A 25,773-nucleotide genomic window follows, 5' to 3' on the forward strand; every position below is an offset into this window, starting at 1 on the left:
TTCTCGAACATTTTTGTATTCCTCTTCACCATCTCTGCATCTGACTCCTCTTTTCTCTTGCCATTTTCTTTCCGATGAATTCTTCTCCAACAATGCACACATTTTTTTATTGTTTTTTTGTGATGATGCACCATCACAATACAAAACCAAACCAAAAGCACAACCTTTGATATAATTTGTTTTATTAATTAGTCTCCAGGTTGACACCATTTCATCAGGGACAGACATGGAATGACTGAATAATCACAAGTGGTCCCCATATTTAAAAACCCCACCCCTTGCTTTCCCCATTTGTTCTCTATATAACATTTGTTTAAAAACTCTGTTGTGAATTAGATACATTGAGATGATTACTTATGGCACCACAGCTATTTGAGGAGTCTCTGAAAAGAAATGCAGAACAGGATCGCCAGTGTCTCTCTCTTCTTTACCAAACAGGAGCTCAGCGGAGGAGAAACCTCTGCCCTGCCTAAGCAAGGGAAACTCACAAAAATTCAATGCACAATGATTAGAAGCCATTATATTCCCTTTCTGAAAAATAAATTATTACAAGTGCATTCAGCCCACAATTGTTCCCTATCAGATTGAATTTTTTTCCATGAGTAACTCAGTCCAGCCATCAACATCCAGCAAGTGAAAACCCTTCTAAGACGTTACTGTCTCAAGTGGCAGCCCATAAGCAACACCAGGCTAAGATTCAAGGCCTATTGGTGCTACCATTTCAGCACACAGTGGACGCTGGAAATGCAGCTGCAAGATGGCCTTGAGGGACAAGAAGCCAGAACCCAACTAAGGAGGAAAAAGCAATGGGAAGCTAAACATCAGGACAGATGAACAGAAGCTGGTGCTGGTAACAGTGAGGTTTGGTGCATGAGGTTTGTGAATACAGGAGAAGTCATTTATGGCTTACCATAGGTGCTGGGAGATGACAGCAAGCAATGGAACAATATATAATTGCAGGTGATGGGACACCACAAGCAGAAGAGCCCTGCTGGATGAGACCAAAGGCCCATCAAGTCCAGCATCCTGCTCTCACAGCGACAAGGCCAGATGCATATGAAAACCCCACTAGCAAGACATGAATACAACAGAACTCACTCACTCTTGTTCCCCAGCAACTGTTATTCACAGTTACATTGTCTCTGACACTAGGGGTATCCTTTCTGGTTCAGCTCCACGCACCTCTTCTCCAAACCATCTCAAGGAGGCATTCCTCAATCCCTGCAAACAGCAAGCTGGCTGCCACAGAGCCCACAGTCATTCCCCACTTGCATGGTCTCCATTTGGGAGAGCCACAGAGAATGAACAAATACTCTAGCCTAGAATCCCTGAGATGCAGTTCAGGCATAAGATTTATCTGTACTAAAAACGCGCCTGCCGTTTTGGCTTACAACAAAACCTGTGAACAAGGAAGGATAGATGCTAACACACACACACACCCTAGAGCTGATATCATTTGGGTCCTGTTATCACCAAGTTGGTCAACCTGGGATGGGACTGTATTACTCCCAGCTGCGGGTGGGATTTCACATGATGGAAAGCCCCTCCATTCAAAAATAACAGCATCCCTACATGAAGAAAACTAGCACATCAGGGAGATAAATTCTAGCTTAGCCTTCTCACTGCTTGCTTTCCGTGTACAGGGATTTTTTTCTTTTTTTAAAGGAGGAACATTTGCCTGAAGTACTGTCGGGGGGGGGGGGATAAAAAATTGTCCAGTAGAAGAAGAGTTTGGATTTGACATCCCGCTTTATCACTACTCGAAGGAGTCTCAAAGCGGCTAACGTTCTCCTTTCCCTTCCTCCCCCACAACAAACACTCTGTGAGGTGAGTGAGGCTGAGAGACTTCAAAGAAGTGTGACTGGCCCAAGGTCAACCAGCAGCTGCATGTTGAGGAGCGGGGAAGCGAACCCAGTTCACCAGATTACGAGTCTACCGCTCTTAACTACTACACCACACTGGCTCTCACAATTTAATTTAATTTAATTTAATTTAATTTAATTATTAAAAGTAGCATATTTAGTTTATTTTTTCCGACTGCATCAGACCAACACGGCTACCTACCAGAATCTGTTCTAGGCACTGCAGAGGATACTGATAAACAGAGCATGTCCAGAGGTGGGCAAGAAAGATGGCTAGAGGCCTGGAGACCAAGTCCTTCAAGGAAAGTTCAAAGGAGTTGGGCATCTCTAGCTGGAGAAGAGACAATTAAGATAGCCATCTTCAAATACTGTACTGGTTTAGAGTACTGGGCTGGGGCCTGGGAGACCAGGGTTCAAATTCCCTACTCAGCCGTGAAGTTCACTGAGTGACCTCGGGCCAGTCACAATCTCTCAACCTATCCTACCTCACGGTTGTTGTGAGGATTAAAATGGAGAGGAGGAGAACTGTGTGTGCCACCTTGCGCTGCAGAGAGGAAGTGAGAGATAGTCATGTAAAATAATAGAATCACAGAATTGTAAAGTTGGAAGGGGCCACAAGGGTCTTCTAATCCCACGCCCTGCAATACAGGGATCTTTTGCCCAATGTGGGGCTCAAATCCACGACCCTGAGTGTAAGAGTCTCATGCTCTACCAGCTGAGCTATCCACAATAATAATAATAATAATAATGGCAGAAGGCTGAACTAGTTGATTTTGAGGTTCCTTATACTGTAATTCCTTATGATTCTACCATTCAAGATTCAAGTTTATGAGCCCTTATGTGCAAGCTGAAGTAATACTTCCCCAACACAAATTCACCATTTCAGAGAGAATTGCTCATCATGTATACCTGAAGGGCATTTTACCTCTTGGTGATCAAGAGCTACAGATCATCTTCAAACCACATGGTCCCCCCATTCCCTTCACAAATTCGACCAACTTCTCTAATCCCAGAGCTTCAAGGATCATTACAGGGCACTGCCAGGCACACTCAATGGGAAGCAAGTTACCCCCTTCTTGTTGCTGCATTTGAAAGCAGGGCTCCCTGAATTTCTCAAGTCTGACTCCTCCGACTGATGAGCGAGATGAACAGAGGCCAAGCTGTTCCAACTGATTCCATCTGCTCAGAATGACAAAGCTGGCTTCCCATCTTTGAGAACAGGCCGGCCTTTGCAGTTTTTAACGAGAGAAACAGGCATGCACTGAGAAGGTGGGTGGACTTCTACAGGGATGCTTAAAAATAGCAGAGTTTAAAAACCCTTGCTGCTTCCCCCCTGCCCCACCAACACATACATTAACCCATTTCACAGAACCAACACAGGAGCAGGAAATATGCTCTTGTGAAGCAGGAGGAGGAAATTGCAGGTGATGGAGGTGAGGGGAGAAAAGGAAGTAAAAAGCTTCAAGAAGGGAGGAAAAGCTCATCACCACTCTGAACGAGTTTTGAAAGCATTCTTCTTTGGTGGTCTCTAATCCTACGGGATTAACCCACTTTTATTAGCTCTAACACAACAGAGGAAGAAGTTGCTGCAGGTAGCCAAAAAGAATGGCTGCCCATACAATAACTCCATTCTGGAGGACCCACCAAAATTAAGGTGAAAAGAATGTACCAAAAGTCTACATTAAGTTCTGAAGGCAGACAAGACTCCTTTAAGTGTCTCTGATTCAGTGGAACTGCCAACCTTTAATAAACCCTGAATGCACACACACACACTTGTGAGGCCGAACAGTAATGATCTAGCGACAGAGAACACAGCAAGGTAAGATGCAGGGGCAGAGGAAGGCATAAACATACTTCACAGCCACTTGAACCCCAGGGAATATCACATTCTCTTATTCAAAGCACACAATCCCATAAAGCAAACAAACAATAGCCCTGTTCAAGCAGCATGGGTACCAACCCACTTAATGAGCAAGGGGGTGAATATGGTGAACCCATCTCCCAAAAACTCCATCCTTATCCACTCAGTCCCTACATTCTTCCTGCGTTGACCTGGGAAGATCAGGAGGAGCCAAATGCAAGTAGAAGTCACCCACCAGACCTTTCCAGCTCAACATGAAAAGGTTGGGAACCGTGGGGAGGAGGGGCAGGGTCCATGGGGGGCATCGGGAGCAGGGCCTGCACACATGACCCTCTGCCTCCTACCTGGGTTATATTTCCTGTTCAGGTGTAGCACTGTATTTCATCATGGGAAGGACCATGAGTGTGGCAGAACACCTGCTTAGCATGCAGAAGGTCCCAGGTTGAACCCCCAGCATCTCCCAGTAGGGCTGGGAGAGACCCCTAGCTGATACCTTGGAGACTGGGAGTGGCTGCCAGTCAGTGTGGGCTATACTGAGCCAGTGAACCAATGGCCTGACTTGGTATGAACCAGCTTCCTATGTTCTGATGTTGGATATGATGGGGAAGAGGGTGTGTTGGCCAAGGAAACCAGAATGAGTTGCCATATTATTGGTTATTTTATTTTTATTAATTAAATTTACATGCTGCCCTTCCTCCATAGATCTCAGGGTGAGTTAAAATACAAGATAAAGTGAAAGTCTGCTCAGGATGAAGTAGAGGCTTCCATGTTCCGAAAAGCGTTTGTCTGTGTGTGGTGGCTCTTCACACAAGACAGCCTGTTGTAGACAAGCTTCACGTTAATTCCTATACAGAAGCACCTTCTGTGCCTGCATGTTTTTTTAAAAAAAACAAAAATCGATAAAGCAGCCTTGCGGCTCTGTGGAAACACTGATACAAATCAATGAAAATACAATTACTGGATGCTGGGCCTTCTGGCACCACCAGACAATTCAGAAACATTAGGAATTGTACTACAATGTTTCGGCCAAGGAAAGAAAAAACTCCATTCTTTATATTTAGTTGAGAATTGCCATGTATCAGTGAGCCAATGGAATTTGGAACGTTGTTCATAGAAGAAGAGGAGTTTGGATTTGATATCCCGCTTTATCACTACCCGAAGGAGTCTCAAAGCAGCTAACATTCTCCTTTCCCTTCCTCCCCCACAACAAACACTCTGTGAGGTGAGTGGGGCTGAGAGACTTCAGAGAAGTGTGACTAGCCCAAGGTCACCCAGCAGCTGCATGTGGAGGAGCGGAGACGCGAACCCGGTTCACCAGATTACGAGTCTACCGCTCTTAACCACTACACCACACTGGCTCTCATAGAATTGTAGTGTTTGAAGGATGCCAAGGGCCCTCTAGTCCAATCCCCTGCAATGTAGGAATCACTGCTAAAGCATCCATGACTGATGGCCATCCAACCTCTGCCTAAAAACCTCCAAGGAAGGACAGTCTACAACCTCCTGCGGGAGACCAGTCACACAGCTCTTGCTGTCAGAAAGTTTTTCTTGATGTGTAGTCGGAATTTCCTTTCATGTAACTTGAATCCAATTGTTTAAGTCCTGCCCACCAGAGCAGGAGAAAACAAGCTTGCTCCATCTTCCACGCAATAGTTCTTCAGATATTTGAATATGGCTATCATATCTCCTCTCAGTCTCCGTAAAATTATGAGGTCATGGAACCAATTGCCTGGTTGGGGGGAGGCTCTCGCTGACCAGAGGTCTTCGAGCACAAGTTGAACAACCACCAGTTGGCAATGCTCTACATCTGGGTTTGTGGCATCAAGCAGGGGCTTGAATTATATGGCCCACACAACAGGGGTGGGGAACCTCAGGCCTTTTGGCCCTTCCCCCAGGCAACACCCCTCACTTGACCCTGTTACTTACACACACACACACACACACACACACACACACACACTTTTCATGATTTTGCCTGGCTGGAATGTGTCATGAGCTCTGATTGAACTCTTGCTTGTCTAGATGGAAGGCAGAGAGAAACTAGCCTGCTATACAAAAGTAACACAGGCGTTCATAGCTCCACTTGGTTTTGCCTCTGGCCCTGCACACCTCCAGCACATGGCCCTCGAAAGCTTGTCCAGAAGGGAACAAGATCCTCTCCATAATTCTAGGTATGGGGCTTCTGGGGTTGGGGGCATGTTTGGAATGTGGTTCACACTGAACACAGAGGTCTGCTCCAGTTCAAACAGGGCAGCTCTACAGCACTGCTCATAACTTTGTTTTTTAAGTCACACACTAGCACTGCCTTCCTATCGATACATCGGAAGAGTAAATGGACTTGTTTATAATACCGCACGTTAAGGTAAGTGGTAACCTCTGGTGGATCAGCATGGAATGAAAAGGTTGAGCTCTGGTTTTGAGAGTGGAGAGAGAGTGTGAAAAAAGAGCAGGGTTTAAACGCTAAAAAGCCAGCAATGCCCTACGTCAGAAACATGCAGCCCCCCCCCCCTGGTGTTGGATTACTACGCCCATCATCTCTGACCATGCTGGCCAGGGCTGATGGGAGTTGGAGACCTTAACACCCAAAGGGTCACAGGCTCCCTAACCCTGTTCTATACAGTATAAGTTGCAAATAGCTGAGACAGAATGAACCCGACAAAGTTCTTGCAACAGGCAGCTATTGTGAACTGGGTTATTCATGAAACCCCCAGAGTGTCCCTTTAGTAGCTCTTGAATGTTTGGGCTCTCCACGCTCACCCCGGCTGATGCAGCTATAATATCATCTACCACCACAGTAAAATTTAAAAACCACCACTGTACATAGTTTCACAAAAGGGGGAGGGAGACCAGCACACACATGTACAGTCACTACAGCACGGCACAATAGTCCTGCATGTCAACGCAACAGCTTCTTCAGATTGGGGGGAGTGGGAGAGAGAGAACAAATTATCTCCAAGGACAATTATCCTAGAACAAAGTCAAAGGGTGGAGGAAGAATAACAATTTTGACATGCCTCCATCCCATCAAGGAGGCTATTATACAGCCAACCCTCCTATACAGTGGAATTTACATACACAGAGAAACACACACGCTCTCCTCCAGTTCTTCCTGCCCACTTCAAGTCACAACCCTCTCAGGTTCACATCTCACTCGGGAAGTTCTAGTTGGGTGGGGAAGGTCACACCTCACATGTCATTGGGGTAGTTATAGTTAGGAGTGGCCGAATACTGCGTCTCGTGTGGCATCATGGCTCCCTGGGCAGCACCGACCGCCACGTTCTGAGCTGCCTGCTGCACGTGGGGGTTCTTCCAGGCTCCCGTCGTCCACTCCTCTTGCGCTTTGCTGATACTCCCACCGCTTCCCCGGTAAAATTTATGGACCTGGAATGGGGGAAAGAAAAACAGGGTCGTTCATCACCTTTTTCAGTTGAGCCTTGGAAGGACAAACAAAGGAGTCAAGCTCACAGTTGTTTCTTTGGGGAAATCATGTAGCCATCTAACATCAGAAGAGCTCTGCGCGGTCAGGCCAAGGGCCCCTCTAGTTCAGCATCCTGCTTTCACCAGACCCCCATGGGAAGCCTGCAAGCAGGACCTGAGTGCAACAGCACTCTCCCCACTTCTGAATCCAAGCTACTAGTATTCTGAGTACCCATTGATAAGCCTTTATTCTCCATGAAACTGTGTAATACTCTTTTAATTCAAGTTGGTGATCATCCATAGTTTAACTGTGCACCATGTGAAAAAGTTCTTTCTTTTATCCGACCTGAATCTTGCTGGTGGCTGCCCAAGATTCTCCAAGTACGTGGACAGATACTTCTGAGGCACACATTAAATATATAGGTGTGAGATGCACACAGAAAAAAATGTAAAAGCAGCTTCTTGGTGACTGATATACACCAATCAAAATCCATGCATACTGCACGTCACTTGTGTGAACACAGTCATGTCAACTCTGGCCTTTGGAAACAGAAGGATCAGCCAACAGGAGTCTCCTGGGCATTCTCAGCCAATAGAGTGTGAGATATATCTATGTAGCATCCCCATGCAAAACCTTTCCCACATCTTACCATACTGAGGGCAATGAAGGAGAAGACAGACATGGCTGTGAACATGATGGTGGGGATGAGCATCACGACAGCCGACCCCACGTTCGTCCCAAAGAAAGATATTGCTGCAATCCAGCCACTGCAGAGAAACAATGAGAGTAAGAGGAAAGATTGTGAGGAAGCTATGGAGCTGCTACTGCCACCACTCAGAACCACTCCTTTGAGTCATAACCTGGAGAAAGGTCATAGTGCAGCGGCAGAGAGCCTGCTTTGCATGCAGAAGGTCCCAGGTTCCAAGCTCAGAAGGTGGCCTCTAGGTCGTTATATCAGTTATATTTGCCTTATAGGATTTCTCAGCTAAGGCCAGTTCTTGAGCCAAGCTTATTGGGTAGTTAATATTTTCAGAATCTTGTTCGAGCCCTTTAAGATGAGTTTACCAATGCAGAACAGTGGAAGGAGGAGGAATGGCCTCATCTAGAATTAACTCATTCAGCTCCCTCTTACCCCCCTCCTTTTGGAGAAAATAATGTGTGATTTTGCTCTGTCTCCTTCAGGGTTCTGGGGAGCTGATTAACGAATCTGGCATAATTCCCAGAACTTTGCAGTTCTTTCTAGTAAGTACCATAATAATTATGATTATTCTTCGGCAGTTTGCAGAAGTCAATTATCTCCATATGTGGTGGCCTTGAATTTATGAGTCCGGCGTCAGTGCCATCCAGCAGAAGGGAGCATTTTGGAGACTCTCTGCAGCTGCCACCTGGGCTCGATCATCCAACAGTTCTGATAATCAATATGTTTCTCTTCCTTAATTTATAACTAGTACAGTGGTACCTCGGGTTAAGTACTTAATTCGTTCCAGAGGTCCGTTCTTAACCTGAAACTGTTCTTAACCTGAAGCACCACTTTAGCTAATGGGGCCGCCGGAGCACGATTTCTGTTCTCATCCTGAAGCAAAGTTCTTAACCCAAGGTACTATTTCTGGGTTAGCAGAGTCTGTAACCTGAAGCGTCTGTAACCTGAAGTGTCTGTAACCCAAGGTATCACTGTATCTTGTAAACTTTGGCTCAACCTTGCGTTTGGCACAGTCTAGCAAAGTGCTCCAGCTTCATGCAGCCTCACAGTTTAGGGGAGTTAGAACAATAAAACAATGGGATAAAACAATAAATTAAAACAACAAAACGAAGCACTAAAAGGTATTAAGAAATAAAATGGAAGAGAGGATAAAAACAAATGCTATGGGTTGGTTATAGAGCAGAAACTTGCCTTACAGTTGACCTTAGAGCTCAAAACCCTGCCTCAAGCATTCAGCAGCCACCTTCCCCTCTCCTACACAGCAGGTATGAAGGACAGAAAGGGCATTCAATCCCCGGCATCTCCAGCTAACGAGATCATAGGGCAGTTCCCTATCCCTGATCTAGGCCATACAGTTAATTGCCTAAATATTTATTTTAAGTGGATGGCTGCTCTTGTTAACACCTTAGATGTCCAACTTACCAGACTCCCCAGCCGGGGATCCCGACTGCCTGGATGATGCTGATCACCAGCTGAGCCATGAAGGTGAAGAAGAAAGCCATGAAGCTGAAGGAGCTGTCTGTCCTACAAAAGAAAAGAGCCCATCATTGTTGTTTTCTCCACTGCTGTTACTGACAACCAGTCCAATCACTAGGCAGGTCTCCCACCAGCAGTCAAGACTTAAAAAGAAAGAGAGAGTGCTCTCCCGTACTTTGAAAAGAGACCTGTCACCAAACAAGGTGACCCAGCTAGCATGTAAGCAGCCTCCAGGAAAAGACAGGAGGGAAAGCACCTATTTATTGATGGCTGAACAGAGAAAGGATGACCAAGCTAGCATTAATTTGCAGTGCTAATTTTAAAAAGCTTTCCCCCATTTCTGCATGCCTAAGAACATCGAACACACACTGAAGATGACTAGGACTGCTTGGAAACGGAGAGGACATACTGCCACACTGCCTTTCCTTATAGTGATAGTGATCAGACACATGGCTTAAAGTCATGGGCGGGGGCAAGGATGGATAATAGAAGGAAGGGTGATGTGATTCGCAGGTGAGAACTACAGAAGCAGAAATGTGTGGTAGAAGCTGGAGACCACCATCGGTTATTCTCTGTGCACAGGAGAATAAAACAGCAACTAAGAAATGGGTGGATATGGAAGGGTTACTGAACGCAGTAGCAAAGGGGTGGGAAACCTGTGGCCTTCCAGATGTTGCCGGACTATAATGCCCATCATCCCACACTGTTGATCAGGCTAGATGGAGCTGATGGGAGTTGAGAGTCCAACAGCAAGTGGAAGCCATGGATTTCCCATCTGTGCAGTAGGACCTAGCCAAAAAAACTGAGGAGCACACTGGGGTGGGGCTGGAGAATGAGAGAGAGAGAGAAGCTGTGCCTATCACTTACTTGAAGGCTTTGTAAATGGGTCTAAACCAGCAGACATAGGAGCAAGGCGTAAAGAGAATGAGCCAGAGAATTGCCAGTCCAAAGTTAACTGCTCCACCACCTCCGATCATCCACGCAAGGCAACCAATCAGATTCACTGCCAAGGTGATGCTATTCACTGCAAACACATTTATCGAAAGAGACACACAGAGAGAGGAGCAAAAGTAGCAGATCACACAGCAAGAGCTGGACAAGCTGAGAATGGGAAAGATAAACGAGTTCAGAGCTTCAATGAAGAATAATAAGTGCCGCTTCCACGATTTTCCAGGGGTGTTTCCAGACCATAGCTATTTTCAGGTATGATTCAACCACATGCTGGCAAATTCAGGTTACGCAATTAAAGCTGAGTTAGAGGCCTTGCCCAACAAACCCACTTCTCCAAAATGACAGGAACCTAGCCTCCCAAACCTTTTACAAACCTTTTACAAACAAATCAGTATGAATGTTCTACAAACACACATCGTCTGGAAGTGCCCCTAGTCAGGTTTCTCATGTTCCCTTTGGGAAAGGCAAGGAAGAGAGACAAAGGAGTAGAACAACAAAAAGGAACCAAATAAATCTACCCTCTTAACAGTCAACAACTACCTACACTGTTGTTGTTTTAAATTGTTTTTATTAAATACTTTGAGACTACACTGACGACTGAGTTGGCCCTTGATGGAAACAGAAACCAGGAACAAAGATGAAGGCTGGGACTGGAAAACTGTTTCATGCTGGCCAAAACCTTTTGTCCAGATCTGAAGAATTAAGATTCTATCTGGACTTGGTTCCACACATATGTCTACAAATAATAACCTAGGATTGCCATATTTCAAAGGGTGTAAATCCAGACACAAAAGTTGTTGCCTTGGCCCAGTATACCTGAAGGAGCGTCTCCACCCCCATCGTTCAGCCCGGACACTGAGGTCCAACTCTGAGGGCCTTCTGGCGGTTCCCTCACTGCGAGAAGTGAAGTTACAGGGAACCAGGCAGAGGGCCTTCTTGGTAGTGGCCCCCACCCTGTGGAATGCCGTCCCATCAGATGTCAAGGAAATAAACAACTATCTGACTTTTAGAAGACATCTGAAGGCAGCTCTATTTAGGGAAGTTTTTAATGTCTGATGTCCCTTTTCTTAAATAGCAATTAAATAGCAAATGGCAGAGAGACTATTGACACCACATCACTCCAGTGCTTAAAATCTTGCAGACTGCCCATATGTTACCAGGCCAATGTCAAGTTCTTGTCTTAATTTACAAAACCTTTAACAACTTGAATCCAGGATGCCTTTAGGACCACCTGATGCCTTCAATATCCAGGGTCTTTCAGGGTATATCTGTTGGAGCCAAGGCTAAGATTGGCTCATATCTGCCAGGAGCCCCACATTCCGCATTGTGAGCCTAATTCTGCCTCTCTGGCCAAAAAAAATCTATCAATATTGAAAATAAATTAAAATTTTAAATTCAGATTTGTGGAAAGGGAAATGAAAGAGTGGGTCCCTTACTACTTCTGGTCCATGCTTCCCCACTTACACCCACTGGAATGCTGGCTTGCCCTTTTAACCCTCCAACCTCCACAACTTACACATCCAGAGGTAGTAAAGACGTTTGACTGTGGTTCGGTGTAGGGGTGGGATTTCCTCATCAAAATCCTGGTAAAAGCACGGTTTCAATGGGATGAAATGAGGGAGAGGAGGGAAATTGTTCATTCTTTCTGCAAGAAAAACAGAAGGCAAGTTGTTTCTTTTCCATTTCCCTCCGCAAGTAATATTCAGTATTTAAGCAGGGACGTTTCTGAATGGTTCAACACTTTTGTACACAATGATTGTATACAAAAGCTAGGCACAAAACCATGGCTTGCACTAACCATATTAAACAACAATGGCTTAGCAAAAACAAACCATGGTATTGCCATTATATCTGAACCCAGCATATATCTCTGCCACCCTCATAACAACCCTACTGTGAAAATACTATAGGCAAGGGATGGGCATTCTGTGGTTTCTCATATGTTGCTGAACTAGCATTCACATGGTCCTTGGCCACTGACCATGCTGGGGACAAATGGTGTTGGAGTCCAACAATATATAGAGCGCCAAGTTCCCAAGCCCTGTTATAAGCAAAAAGCAGAGATAGAACAGCTTGCCTTGAGTCACTCAGTGATTTCATATGTTCAGACTGAGGGACTTCCTGGTGTACAGCTGAGACTCTTGAACATTACAGCATTGCAACTTTCAACTAGCCATATTGCAGACCCTCTGAACTTACTTTGTCCATGAGAATGTGAGTGCAAATGTACAGTAGTTTGAAATGTGGTTCAGAAGTGACTGCATTTTTAAAAAAAGTACTGCCCATTCTGCTTCCAAGGACAGTTCCATTAATAATTTAGATACTTCTCTTTTGGTCTGTCCCCCATCCCCAATGTACACTTTACATACAGATAAAGTTAGCAGCCTCCTATGCACCTGTTCTGTGACAAAGATAACACAGAAGCTGATGCCCCAGACAGTGGGGGAGCAGAGAGAAGAGGACATTCTAACAAACCATTACTGGTCGCGATGACTAAATTAATTATTCAGAATCCCCAGACAATGAGCTGTGCGTCTTATTTGTGACAATTTGCTTGAGGTGAACAGGAGCAGTTCAACATGCAATCCTAAGAACATTTGCCTGGAGGTGAACCTGTGGAAAGAGGATTTATTCCTAAGAAGGGCCTGCCCAAGACAATTCAGCACTTTAGATATAAAATCTAAATGGCACTGTTTCATGCCATCACCTCCCAGCAGCAAAAATCCAATAATAAATTAAATGAATGACAATGATATCCCAGGTCTGAGTCAACAGCCCTTCTGCCTAATGGCAGATTTGGCTTAACTTCCAAGAAAATACATTTATGATCAACAGCATAACATATTGATTAGAGGGTAGGGAGGGCAGAGAAATGACAGAGGTCTATAGAACTATGTACAGCGAGAGGAACTGTTTCTCCCTCTCTTGGTGCTCTGGGGTTCGTGGGACTGATAACAGCCACAATAATATAAAAGGCTCATTTGGGTGACTTTCAGGTCAAGGGAGAAGGGCGACTGACATACAGAAAAGGGACCACTAGCATTCCAATGATGAGTGCCATTAAGAAGTCTGGAAGCCTTCCTTATGAAATAAAAATCCAGAGTGTATAATTGGGCTGATTTCCATCTACATCAAGGGTGGGGAACCTCTGGTTCACAGGCTACACCCCCTGGTACACCTGCCAGGGGTACCAGTTTGGCCTCTTCCCCCCTCCGCACCTGACATTATAGGTGATGTTAGGTGTGGGACTGGTATTTATATGGCTTCAAATGAACAGTTGGGAGCTGAAAATGAACTCCTGGTGGTTCCTTTGCTGGAGCAAGGCATGCTTCCACTGCCCCTGAATAGAGGAAGGAGAAGGAAGTGATTTCCACTGAAACACTTGCTAATATGGATAGGCCTTTCTTGTCCATTTTAACAGCATTTCCAATGGAAACTGCTTTCTGCTCCTGAAGCAAGGTTCCACACAGGGCTATTTGAAAGCCCTTTTGCAAGCAGCCCTTGCTGTAACTCTACATCACTGAGGAATTGTGGGTGGCTTCTGCCGTAGACCATTCTACATATCAGTGACAGCCAATGTAGCATCCCCCAGATGTCCTTGGCCTCCGGCTCCCATCAATCCCAGCTAACATGGTCAATGGCCAGGGATGATGGGGAGTCAACAACAATGGGAAGCATATACTCGTGGCAATCTCCTTATCTGAGTGTGGACTCTTGTGCAGTCAGAATAGCACCATCTACACACAAGAGAGAGGCATCAGCAGACTCAGTGGAACCCCAAGGTGTGTGGAAGTACAGACACACACACAAATCTACAAGAAAAGGGGGGGGATGGAGGAAGAGTCCCATAAGCATGCTCTGTGGGAATGGATTGTTGGCTGACTGTTGTGGTGGGGCAGAGGAAGAAGGAAATTGAATATCCTGAAAGAAGGCATGGCCAGCTGGCTGCCTTGAACAACAGGATTCAAGACTGCAACAAAATCTGTGTTTCCTGAAATTAACCAAATAAGAGCACAAAACTTATTACCTGTGCCCTACCTGACACTGCTAAGTATTTGGGGCAACCAGAACAAATAGAGTCAAAGCAAAAGTTGGCTTTTTAATGGCTGCGAGACTATTAATCTCTAAATACTGGAAATATCTGGAGGGCCACTCTATAGAGGCTTAGTATGAAAAGCTATTGGTATTGGCAGTTTCAGAGAAGATTATCTCTCAAGTACAATTATTTGGAGGACAAATCAAAGAAGCCAAGTTTTGCACCATTTGGTCAGGCTTCATTGATTATTTAGCTAAATTGAAAGATCCTAGTGGAATACCAAAATGGTTTGCATTCATATGGGGCCAATAATCTCCACTACGTATTCTTTTCAAAGTCCAGATACCTTTGATGGGTACAAGAAGTTGTGACTGGAGATTTCTGTGAAGCAACAGATGGGCATCTCTAGACTGGTCCCACTTATTGCTGTCTATCTTTGGCCATTGGCAGACCACTGACAGATCAACACTGTGAAAGTGGGAGCTCTGTCCATCAAAAGTTGTTGCTGTGTCAAACACAGGCATCTCAGGAGTACTGATGCCTGTCATCAAGTCTTGACTCACTTCAGCCTCCCAGTGCACCCTGGAACATGGGAATATACAAACTACTGTCCCAGGATAAAAAGTGTTGATCGAATCAGGCTTTGCTTAGAGCATCAATTCCTCACACAATGAAAGCATTTCCTCACACAAGGAAATCTTACTGTCATCTTACCTCCCATGATGTCGCCCAGTCTTTATTCCACAGATAGACAGAAGAACTTGTCACACCACCAATAAAGCTGAAAGAAATCAGGGAACAGTTATGTGGATAGCATCATTATATAGTTTTGCCACCAGATGACACTGGACTTATTTGTATCTGTTTGGAGCCACGCACTTTCTGCTTGTTTGAAAGAAACAATCAAGTACTGGGCTAGCTTTATGACTTGTGTGTGCTCCCAAGACTTCAATGACAACAGATATGATGTCAAAGGAAGAGACTAGGGATAAACATGTCCTTGACATGCAAGCCTTTCCACTTCTGATAGACCAGGCCTAATCATGCAATTTGCTTCCTTTGCTGGCTCAAAATCCAAGGGAACATTTGCAGTGTCTTGGCACCACTCGAAACAAAAGCATCACCACCTCAGTAAACATAAGAACAATGTAAATAAGGGGTGGGGAACTTTTTTTCCAGCTGAGGGCCACGTTACCTTCTGGGCAAGCTTCTTAGAGGCACAGGCCAGTGGTGGACAGGGCCAGACACAAATGTGGGTAGAGAAATGAATGCAAAGTTTATAGTTTGTACACACACTCCTCTCTAGTCTCCAGACAAACAAGAGGCATTATTCGAAGGACATATTCCAACCATGCAAAAACACTTGGGGGGCAAAGGAGGACCATTAAGGGGTACAGCATGGAGAGAATTCCCAGGGAACCAGATATAGAAGCCTGGAAGGCCACATTTATTTCCAAACCATTATATAAAGAGTAAGGCCTTCTTAGCTATTTTAAGCCTGATGTATTTGCCGCCCTGGGCTCCTTTGGGAGAAACAGGCAGGGGGAATATACATTTAACAGTACAATAATAATTGTGCTCATCTTCCTATTCTTTCCCAGTCAATTAGAATCCCTTTCCTAGGTAGATAAATTGGAAATGCACAAGATCTGACTAGCAACTGACAGGCAAAGCTGTTAGAGGCATCCATAGCCAGCGTCCAGCAGAAGCCTGTGTTGCTAAACAAACCAGCTTTAGCCTAAGAAGTTAAAAAAGGTTCGACAATGTAGGACAGACATACTTAGCCTCTGGCTCTTCCTGAGTAACCTATGAGTGACCTACATTGACCCACACTACTCTCTAATCCACAGATGCAGATCTGGACAGGAAGAGCCAGAATAGATCTACAAGGACAGCCAGCTTGACTTTAGTGGCACTACAGTCCCAGACTTTGGCTCATGTTTTCTGAAGGATGTATCCAAAAAATCCAAGCTTCTGCCTTATGACATCCAGATGAAAATACAGCAGAATGCATTGTTCCTCATAGAGGATTATCTCCCTGTTTTCTTGCAGGTATTGGTTTGGTGCATTCCCAAGGACTTAGAGCAGGTGACTCTATAGCTGCATACGCACCATATACTTAAAGCATGTGGCTTCCTCCAGAGAATATTGGGAACTGTAGTTTACCCACATAGAGCCACAATGCCTAGCACTTCCTGAACAAACTACAGTTCCCAGGATTCTTTGTTGGAACTATTGTATGTGCTTTAAATGTATGGTGCACAGACACACCTATGCTAAGCTTAGAGTCTTCTGCACAAGGTCTGCACAAACCAGGATTGCAAACCATGATTTGAATACTCTTTGCAAATCTATTGTTTCATTTGATTCCACTGATACCTCGTCTTTCTTCCAAGGAGCTCAAGGAGGTTACACAGCACTTTCTCCTTCTACAGTGGTACCTCGGGTTAAGTACTTAATTAGTTCCGGAGGTCCATTTTTAACCTGAAACTGTTCTTAACCTGAAGCACCACTTTAGCTAATGGGGTCTCCTGCTGCTGCCACGCTGCCGGAGCACGATTTCTGTTCTCATCCTGAAGCAAAGTTCTTAACCCGAGGTACTATTTCTGGGTTAGCGGAGTCTGTAACCTGAAGCGTATGTAACCTGAGGTACCACTGTATCTGTAGTCTCACAACAACCCTATGAGGTAAGCTAGGCTTAAAGACTGGCCAAAGGTTACCCCAAGCAGCTTCATGGCTAATCAGTTCATGGACATGGTGATAGCTCAGCACCCACCTCCAATTCTGTGTCTTGCGGAAAAATTGAGGTGCTGTGACACCTAAAGGTCCCAGATTGGCCTCCACCGTCTTACTGCCCAATGGCCCAGCTTGCTCCTCTGTAACATGTGCTTTGGGGAGTGCCAGGTCCTCCTCTGAAGAGGATTCGTCCAGTAGGCCGCATGACAGTTAACAATAACTTAAGAGGTACACAAATCAATGCCACTTTGAAAGGTTCGATCCACTATCTTGATTCAAAATAGCATTCAATAGTATTGAAATATATACCAAAAAACCTGCCCCTTGATCTCAGGAACCATCATGCCAAGATTGGTGACTACACCTCAAGAGGTGTCTGAATGTATAGAGAACAGACAGAGGGGCAAACAGCAACTTTCCAAAATATACACCAGAAGAAAAGAAGATACTGTGGGGGAGAGGGGGATGACAGAACCAAAATATGCAAATCCTGTATTTTTTCCATGTATAAGACTCCAAATTAAGGGGACTCCAAATTAAGAAAACACCCCTCAGCACTACCCGTGTATAAGACGAGCCCCAAATTTAAACCTAATTTTTTGGCAAAAAAAACCCTAGTCTTATACACGGAAAAATATGGTACTTATATGTGCTTATCCCATACTAAATGTTTTCAGAACTGGTTCTCAGATTTGAACTTATACATTACATTGATTAGCATGAAAAACCATTTACAGATCTTTCCAAGAACTAATGTTTCCGTTTCATTTATTTACTTAAATGTTTTAATGTCACACCCTACTTTGCAATTAACACTTAAAAACTAATGACAACCATATTAAAGCTAGCACAAAACCATAAGCGAAAACAAAAACAAAATTAGCATTAAGTGGCTTTTTTAAAAAGCCAGAGCAAACAAGGTCTTCTCTTGGTGGCAAAAGGATTTTAAATTCAGTGCCAGGGAAGTTTTCTTGGGGAGAGTGTTCCATAAATGCAACAAGGGAGGCTGTCCCAACCTGATACCAGCCCAGCATTTTGGACTAGAACCCAAGTGATGTGTCTTTTCTGAAAAATGTCAAAGCTGCATAGGGGAATTTTCAGTTTGCAGGAAATGATTCTGAGCAGGGGTGGGAACTGAATCTGACCAGTGGGGCAGATCCCCAGGCCACCTTTAGAAGATGGATTGGGCTGCAGCCCTGTCAATCACCTCCAATCATCTTATTAGGTGACAACTTTAGAGGGACTCACTAACCAACTGATTGGACCCCTTTGAAGATGTGCTAATCAGCTTATTTGGGTTGAGAGAATGCATTCAGTGAGGCTTGCTGTAACCCCGAAGCAGCTGATTGGCAGTTACGGTATGCCCTTTTAATGTCAGCTTACAGGGGTGATTTGTATCAAAATGCTCTTGCAAATGGACATTTTTCCTCCCCAAACTGGCAGTTGTAAAAACTTTCATGTGCTGGGCAGCACCAAGAGTAACTCCCATCAGCTGTGCTAGAAAGTTCCCAGTAGGAAACTCCCTAGTGCAGCCAATCCCAGCAGGTCTCACAGATCAGTGCTGTCAGTGAGTGCCACTCACCAAGAAATGGAATACAGGTGTTAAATCAATTCAAAACAAGACATGATCAGGAGGAAAGTTTAAGTTCCCAATTGCTCATTTGCAGCCAAATATTTACCTGCCCCACACCTGGCATCACATATGTAAGGTCTGGGACAGGTGAGTGTGGTTAGGGGGAAATGGCCTGGGGGATCCAACTGTGACCTTTGCTGGGTATAATTAGGCCAATAGGTTGGAGGTTCCTCAATGCTGCCCGAAGGAATGATCTACTCTAGCATGTCTATTCAAACTGCATTTAGTAAACAAAGCTAAACACTTTGAAACTGCCAAGTTTGTCTAACGAGGTATTTTCACTTAGAATCCATTCACTGTTACTAATACAGTGGTACCTCGGGTTACATAAGCTTCAGGTTACATACGCTTCAGGTTACAGACTCTGCTAACCCAGAAATAATACCTTGGGTTAAGAACTTTCCTTCAGGATGAGAACAGAAATCATGCTCCGGCGGCACAGCAGCAGCAGGAGGCCCCATTGGCTAAAGTGGTACCTCAGGTTAAGAACAGTTTCAGATTAAGAACGGACCTCTGGAACGAATTAAGTACTTAACCTGAGGTACCAAGGAAAAATAAAAGCACTGTGAAATTTTCTTCCCCACATCACTATTAGAACCGATCCCTTTTGACCATTAGCCCCGCTTGCTGCAACTGATGGGTTCAGGAATCCAACAACATATAGAGGACACCAGGTTGGGAAAGGCTGGAATAAATACCAAGCCTTGTGCAAATGGACATTTTCAGAATCTTAAAATGTGAATGATTCAGGCACAGTTATACAAGCTGCATAGGAAAGCTGCCTTATAACAAATCAGTGGCAGGCTCCTGTCCCAAAACATGGATGGCAACGACTCTTAATTGTAAGTGAGGAAGAGATAACTTCTCAGGCTAATAGTGGTAAAGGCTCAGCAGGAAGCAGGGGGTCCAGAGGTCAAGGTTCCAAGATACACAAACAAGGCAAGTGGTTCATAACCAAATGGAAACTACACAGATGTCCCAAGAGTTGACACATCCCTTGTGTCAAGTTATTAAAGAAAGGATGGGGTGAGCTCACTCAGGGGGGACTCTTGTCATACGAGGCTGCTGAGTGTGCATGAATCTGTTCTGAGTGGGTGCATCTAATCCCACCAAGGAAGGGGGTGCCTGGTTCTTGACAACAAAACTATCTCCTGCCCCTCTGCCTCCAACTCTGAAATCAACTCTGGCCATAAGAAGCTGCCTTATGGTGAGTCAGACCAATTGGTCCATCTAGCTCAGTATTGGCTCTCCAGGGTTTCAGGTAAGGAATCTTTCCCAGCCCGACTTAGAGATGCTGGGAATTGATTGAACCTGGGATTTCCTGTATGCAAGACAGGTGGCTACATCCCTTTCCTAAGGAAGTTTCTCCTGGAATTTAGCAAAAGTTGGCTTCCCTGCAATTTCCACTCATTAATTTTATGGATGTTATGGAACGAGAGTTAAGTTTTCTTTCTCATAACTCATAACTTTGTAAACCATAGTCATATTCCACTTAATATTCTTTCTCTTTAAGCTGGAAAGTCTCAACTTGCCTAACTGGAAACATGTTCTGCCATCTTAATCATTTGGATTGTGATTTCTGCACCTCTTCCAGCTCTACAATAGCTACAGCATAGAAACTTCCACATACATTCGCCACCACTCGAAAGTGTAAGACAATAATCTGCAAATGCCCACAAATTCTGCTGTTCTCATATTACAGGTGACAGCAGCCTCTCTGCTTCCAGCCAGGTCACTGGATTGGGAGCAGAGGAAGCTGCATTGAACAGTCAGTCCACTGATCCACTTAGCTCAGTACTGTCCATCCTGACGGTGGCTCTCCAGGGTTTCAGACAGCAGTCTTTCATGGCCCTATCCGGAGATGCCAGGGATTGAACCTCAGGTCATCTAAATGCTCTATGAAGAAGCTATGGCGCTTTGCCTGAGATGGTGCCACCAAGGAAGGACTTTGGGGCAGAAACACGTCCAGGGCCTGTCCAACAGAATAAGCAAGGGGGGTGCAAATGCAGCAGAACTGGTTTACTGTATTTTGAAATAAGTGAAGTAATACATATTGCCACTTAAAGAGCACCCACCCACACCCAAGTCCATTAACTCTAGGGTCTAAAATGCCAGCTGCACCACTGGGAGTAGACCCTATTTTGAGGAATGTGAAGGAACACCTGGTAGCCTTGTGTCAGAGAAATAATAAGAAAAGGCATTTCATTTTCCAGCTGAGAAAGACAGATTCTGCTGCTACCTAATTTCCAAATGCAATACCCCTAGGCTGGGTTTCAAACTGACTGATGCACACTCAACTGCTGTTCATCTCAGGAGGACAAGTAAACATGCAAAGGATTGGACTGAAGAGCTTGTGCATATTTTAGGACTTCAGTCCAACCCAAGCAGATATTTCAGCATTGGTTGGACCCAACACTTTTGACCTTATAAATAATAGAAGTCCCATCTTCATGCAAAACATTATCTGCCATTTGCAGATGAATGGAGCCTGAACATCTACCCTAAGGAGTTTATGGTTGTTCTCTCTCTGAGGGTTGCTCTCTGCTTATTACTATCTCTCTTTCTAATGCAAATAAATGCCCATACTTCTGGGAGATTAAATCTAGTTATAAAACAATGCCATTTTTGTTTTCTTTCTACATATACACAAGTACATTGATTCTCAAGTCAATTTTTGAAGTCCCCAGGAAACAATTGTTTATACTTTTGTGAGAATGGGTCCATCTGAATGACTTTCCCAAAGAAAACATCATCCTACACTAACCTTCCCCAACCTGGTGCCCTGCAAATGTTGCTTGGAAATGGGAGCTATAAGCATAGACCATGCCTAGAAAGTACGGAGATGTAAGTGCAGGTAAGCCTTGTGTTAGAAGTGCCAATGCTTGATTCAACACAAGGCAGCTACGTAGGTTTATTGACTTGTACTAGCTGGCGCGTTCAAGTCCCCCGCTCTGTACTAAATAACACTGTTAGACAGTTACAGTGGTACCTCGGGTTACATACGCTTCAGGTTACATACGCTTCAGGTTACAGACTCCGCTAACCCAGAAATAGTGCTTCAGGTTAAGAACTTTGCTTCAGAATGAGAACAGAAATCGTGCTCCGGTGGCGCGGCGGCAGCAGGAGGCCCCATTAGCTAAAGTGGTGCTTCGGGTTAAGAACAGTTTCAGGTTAAGAACGGACCTCCAGAACAAATTAAGTACTTAACCCGAGGTACCACTATATATCATTAATTATATTTATTTATTTCATAATTTTTGTACACTGCTTGATTGTGACAAACCAAACAAGTCTCAAAGTGGTTTACAAAAAGATAAAAACAAGAAAATCAAGGGGGGGAATACAATACTATAAACAGAAAATTAAAATACTAAAACAGATCAAAATTCACATAAGCATTTCTAAGCATCTGGATAGGCTTGCCTCGAACAACAATATGTTTAGGTTAGCCACAGATCCTAGGCCTCTGTTAGCAAAACGGAAGAATCAGCTTAAAAGAAATGAACCTCGTACTTGAGCAGCCAGATCATAAAGGTGACAAGATTATGTATCAAGTCCCTGGCTTTGGATGCATTTGCAGCCAAGATTCCAAGCGAGAAATGATGCATAAGAGAAGGTTAACACAGGCTGTGTACACACCAGACCTTTAAAGCACATCCGAAGCACACACATCGCAAAGAATCCTGAGAACTGTAGTTTGTTAAGGGTGCTAGGAATTGTAGCACAGTGAAGGGTAAACTACAATCCCCAGGATTCCTGAGGACAGGAGATGTGCTTTGAATGCATTTTAAAGGTATGGTGTAGGATGCTGCCTTATACTGAGGGCTCATCCTGACTTCCTTTTGCACTGTGCTTTCCAGGAACAGGTCCGTGCTTTAAAGCTCTGTATCTGACCAGGGTTTTGTTGTTATTTTTTTGTCCCAACACTTTCCCCAGGGAACCTCACATTTTACCACTGAATCAGACCAAATGGCAATCCACCGAAAATTTGAGTGCTGTTTGCTTCAATTCAGCGCCAAAATGTGAATTGTCCCAAGGAAAACACCAGGACAAAAAAATACCACTTGGACATTGAGCTTTAAAGTCCGGACCTGTGCCTAGAAACAAAAGGGAGTCTGGGTGAGCCCTGAGTCAACCATTGGTCCACCCAGCTCCATATTGCCTATGAGACTGGCAGAGGTTCTCCAAGGTTTCAGGCAGGGATGTCTTCTTCACCTACCTGGAGATGCCAGGGGCTGAACCTGCAAATTTCTGTATGCAAAGCTGAAGCTCTACCACTGAGCTGTGACCCTGGATAATACAGAATCTAGGTGATCTTATACAACTTCCTGCTCAGTTAAAGAATCCAGAGCTGAAGCATCTCCAGCAGATGACTGTTCTGCCTCTGCTTGAAGACCTCCAGCCATGGAGAACACACCTGCCCAGGTCATTGCTTTCATTGGTCAACTGCTCTTACCATCAAGAAGTTCCTCCTAATGTTCAACCAAAATCATTAGATCACACACACACACACACACACACACACACACACTTACTAAGGCCTTCTTAATGCATATAACTCCTCCCCAACACAAACCTGCCCTTAAACTCTCTGACAGCGCCATCCTATTATCTACCTATTGAAAGTAAATCTTGCTTATTTCTGTGGCGTTAACTGGCAGTCAATTGGTTTTGGCATAGTGGAGATGTAACCCACAAAATTTGGAATGTTCAGGGTTAACCGTGGAAGAGGACAACTGCCTTAGGGAAGATGCTGATTGGATGGAGTTCAGCAAAGCCCTTGGTTCTACAATACCATAGCTGAGGTCACTCTGCAAACACATTTTGTCTCTGTTGGAATATCTTTGCACACTCATGCACTCATTGAAGGAGGGGTGGGAAGAGAAGGAACTTACCGTTTTACATAAATATAACCCATATAGAGCAGAACAGTTTACACACACTAACCACAGACACATATCTACCGGAAGGCCTCAAAATGCAGGAACCCGCGCTCCCCACCAGCACCATCAATGTCAACAGCTTGCGGATGGAACCTGCACAGTCTTTTGCCCCTAATCCCTTTTCCCTTTTTGCACGGCGCTCCTGTTGTGGGAGGGAGCGGGGTCCAGTGCATGCATCTTGCAAAGGCTCGGAGAGAAAAGGGAAAGCCAAGAGGTAGCTCCCCTGATCCATGGTCCCCCCCCCCTTTATTTTTTTTGCAAGGGTGGAGTGCGGGGAATGAGGGGAAGAGATGCGCCGGGGAAAGGCTCCATTGCACGTACCCTCTCCAGGAAATCGCACTGAAGGCCACATTGCTCGGCCCCGGGGAAAGATAAGCACAACCCCGTCCCCATGTCCCCGAAGGCACCACGCTAACATAGCGCGGGGAGGGCAGCGGACTGGAAGGAGGAGGAGGCCTCTTTGCCCGGGCGTCCAACGGGCGAGGCCTCCGCCCTTCTCCATCCCCCGCTTTTAGGACTCACCGCTTCGCTGCCCCGGTCCTCGGGCCCCGCCGAACGTCTCCCCCGGATCCTGACCCGCAGCGCCCACCGGCGCCTCCTGCTGCAGCGGCCGCAGCTCTCGCGAGGCTCCTCCGATCCTCCTTCTCCTCCCCCCGCCCCGCACGCACCCAGGGCTGGGTGGCTCCGGCGGATGAGAGAGGGGCGGGGCGGGGCGGAGGCGGAGATGCTGCCGCTGTCCCCGGTGCTGAAACGTCTCTGGGTGCGGCGAGCAGCCGGAGAGGAGGAGCCAGGATGCAAGGCGGAGGAGATGCGAGGCTGCTGGTGCCTACAGTACCAGGAGGAAGACTTCAGGGCCTGCTCAGCGGAATGAGCAAGCCCCCCTCCAAGCAGAAGGGCTGGCTTAGCGCATTCTGACGTGCACATTTATTTATAAAACCATGCCCTCTTGTAAAATATCAGGGTGCAGTACAGCAATATAAGCACATTATTTTTAGAAAACATACACATTAAGATCAGTACAGAACACTCATTAAAATGACCGGCCACTTAAGAAAATGGTGAACTTTAAACAAGGTTTGAATGTTTTAAATGCTGCATACGACTGTCAACATGATATTAAAAATAAAACACCTGTTCAAGAGACACCTGGAAATCAAAAGTGAGGGTGCCTGCCACATCTCTGATGGAAGAGTGTTTGACAACATGGGACCAGCAACACTAAATGCCCAGCTTCTGGTTGAGGCTGGTCAGGACTCTATAACACAAGGGACAACGAACAGCGCTTATCTCTGTTACCAGACTGAGATTTAAGGGTTCATGTGGTCCTTAAGGTATCCTAGACCCAAGTTGTCCCAGGCTTTGTACAGTGACACAAGGGCCTTGAACCCGGCCCAGCTGCCTATGGGCATATGTTGCCATCTAACTGGAAGTCCATGAACTCCATTCAGGCTATCTTCAGAAAGGCTAAACTAAAGCTGAATATCCATTCTTTATCCTGCTTATGTTTTTTATGACTACAGAAACTGAGTCTGTTTTTTTAAAAAACCTGGGGTACATTTAGCAAACAGGCTAATGACAACTATATAGACCATGGGTAGGCAAACTAAGGCCCGGGGGCCAGATCCGGCCCAATCGCCTTCTAAATTTGGCCTGCGGATGGTCCGGGAATCAGTGTGTTTTTACATGAGAAGAATGTGTCCTTTTATTTAAAATGCATCTCTGGGCTGCCTGGTGTTTTTACATGAGTAGAATGTGTGCTTTTGATTAAAATGCATCTCTGGGTTATTTGTGCGGCATAGGAATTATAATTTTTTTCAAAATATAGTCTGGCCCCTCACAAGGTCTGAGGGACAGTGGACCGGCCCCCTGCTGAAAAAGTTTGCTGACCCTTGATGTAGACAGTGTGACAAACTTGAGCAGCACTGATTCCACAGTAAACCTCAATCTGTAAGCACCACATGTGGCAGTGGATCTACAGGATCTGAGACAGAGACATTTTCCCAGCCCTAGTGAAAGGTGCCAAGGTGCAAACTTTTCATACTCTCTAAGTATGTGTTCTACTATCACATTTGGATGTGTTGTCAACTGCGTATCTTTACCTCACAAGCTGGACCAGGAACAAGAACGTAAGAGCCTGCTGGATCAGGCCGCTGGCCC

General features: G+C 45.2%; 1 protein-coding gene across 1 annotated transcript; it reads right to left on the minus strand.

Annotated features, from left to right (window-relative positions):
- Positions 1-4,450: 4,450 nt before the first annotated feature.
- On the minus strand, positions 4,451-24,435 carry SCAMP5 (secretory carrier membrane protein 5). Its single transcript, XM_081839324.1, has 7 exons — positions 24,139-24,435; positions 15,019-15,085; positions 11,785-11,913; positions 10,185-10,341; positions 9,264-9,365; positions 7,791-7,908; positions 4,451-7,104 (listed from the first exon to the last, which is right to left on the minus strand). Exons 2-7 carry the CDS (start codon positions 15,023-15,025, stop codon positions 6,910-6,912), a joined length of 708 nt encoding a protein of 235 aa, XP_081695450.1. The 5' UTR covers positions 15,026-15,085; positions 24,139-24,435; the 3' UTR covers positions 4,451-6,909.
- Between the last annotated feature and the right edge of the window lie 1,338 nt (positions 24,436-25,773).

The sequence above is a fragment of the Podarcis erhardii genome (genome assembly GCF_964252035.2).
Source record: "Podarcis erhardii genome assembly, chromosome: 14".
Lineage (NCBI taxonomy): Eukaryota > Metazoa > Chordata > Lepidosauria > Squamata > Lacertidae > Podarcis > Podarcis erhardii.

Coding starts and splice junctions, on each gene's coding strand:
- SCAMP5 (XM_081839324.1), bottom strand. Junction 9,366..10,184: donor CCCATTTACAAAGCCTTCAA/GTAAGTGATAGG, acceptor TTTCTTTTGTAG/GACAGACAGCTCCTTCAGCT. Junction 7,909..9,263: donor ATCCCCGGCTGGGGAGTCTG/GTAAGTTGGACA, acceptor GTTTCTCTGCAG/TGGCTGGATTGCAGCAATAT.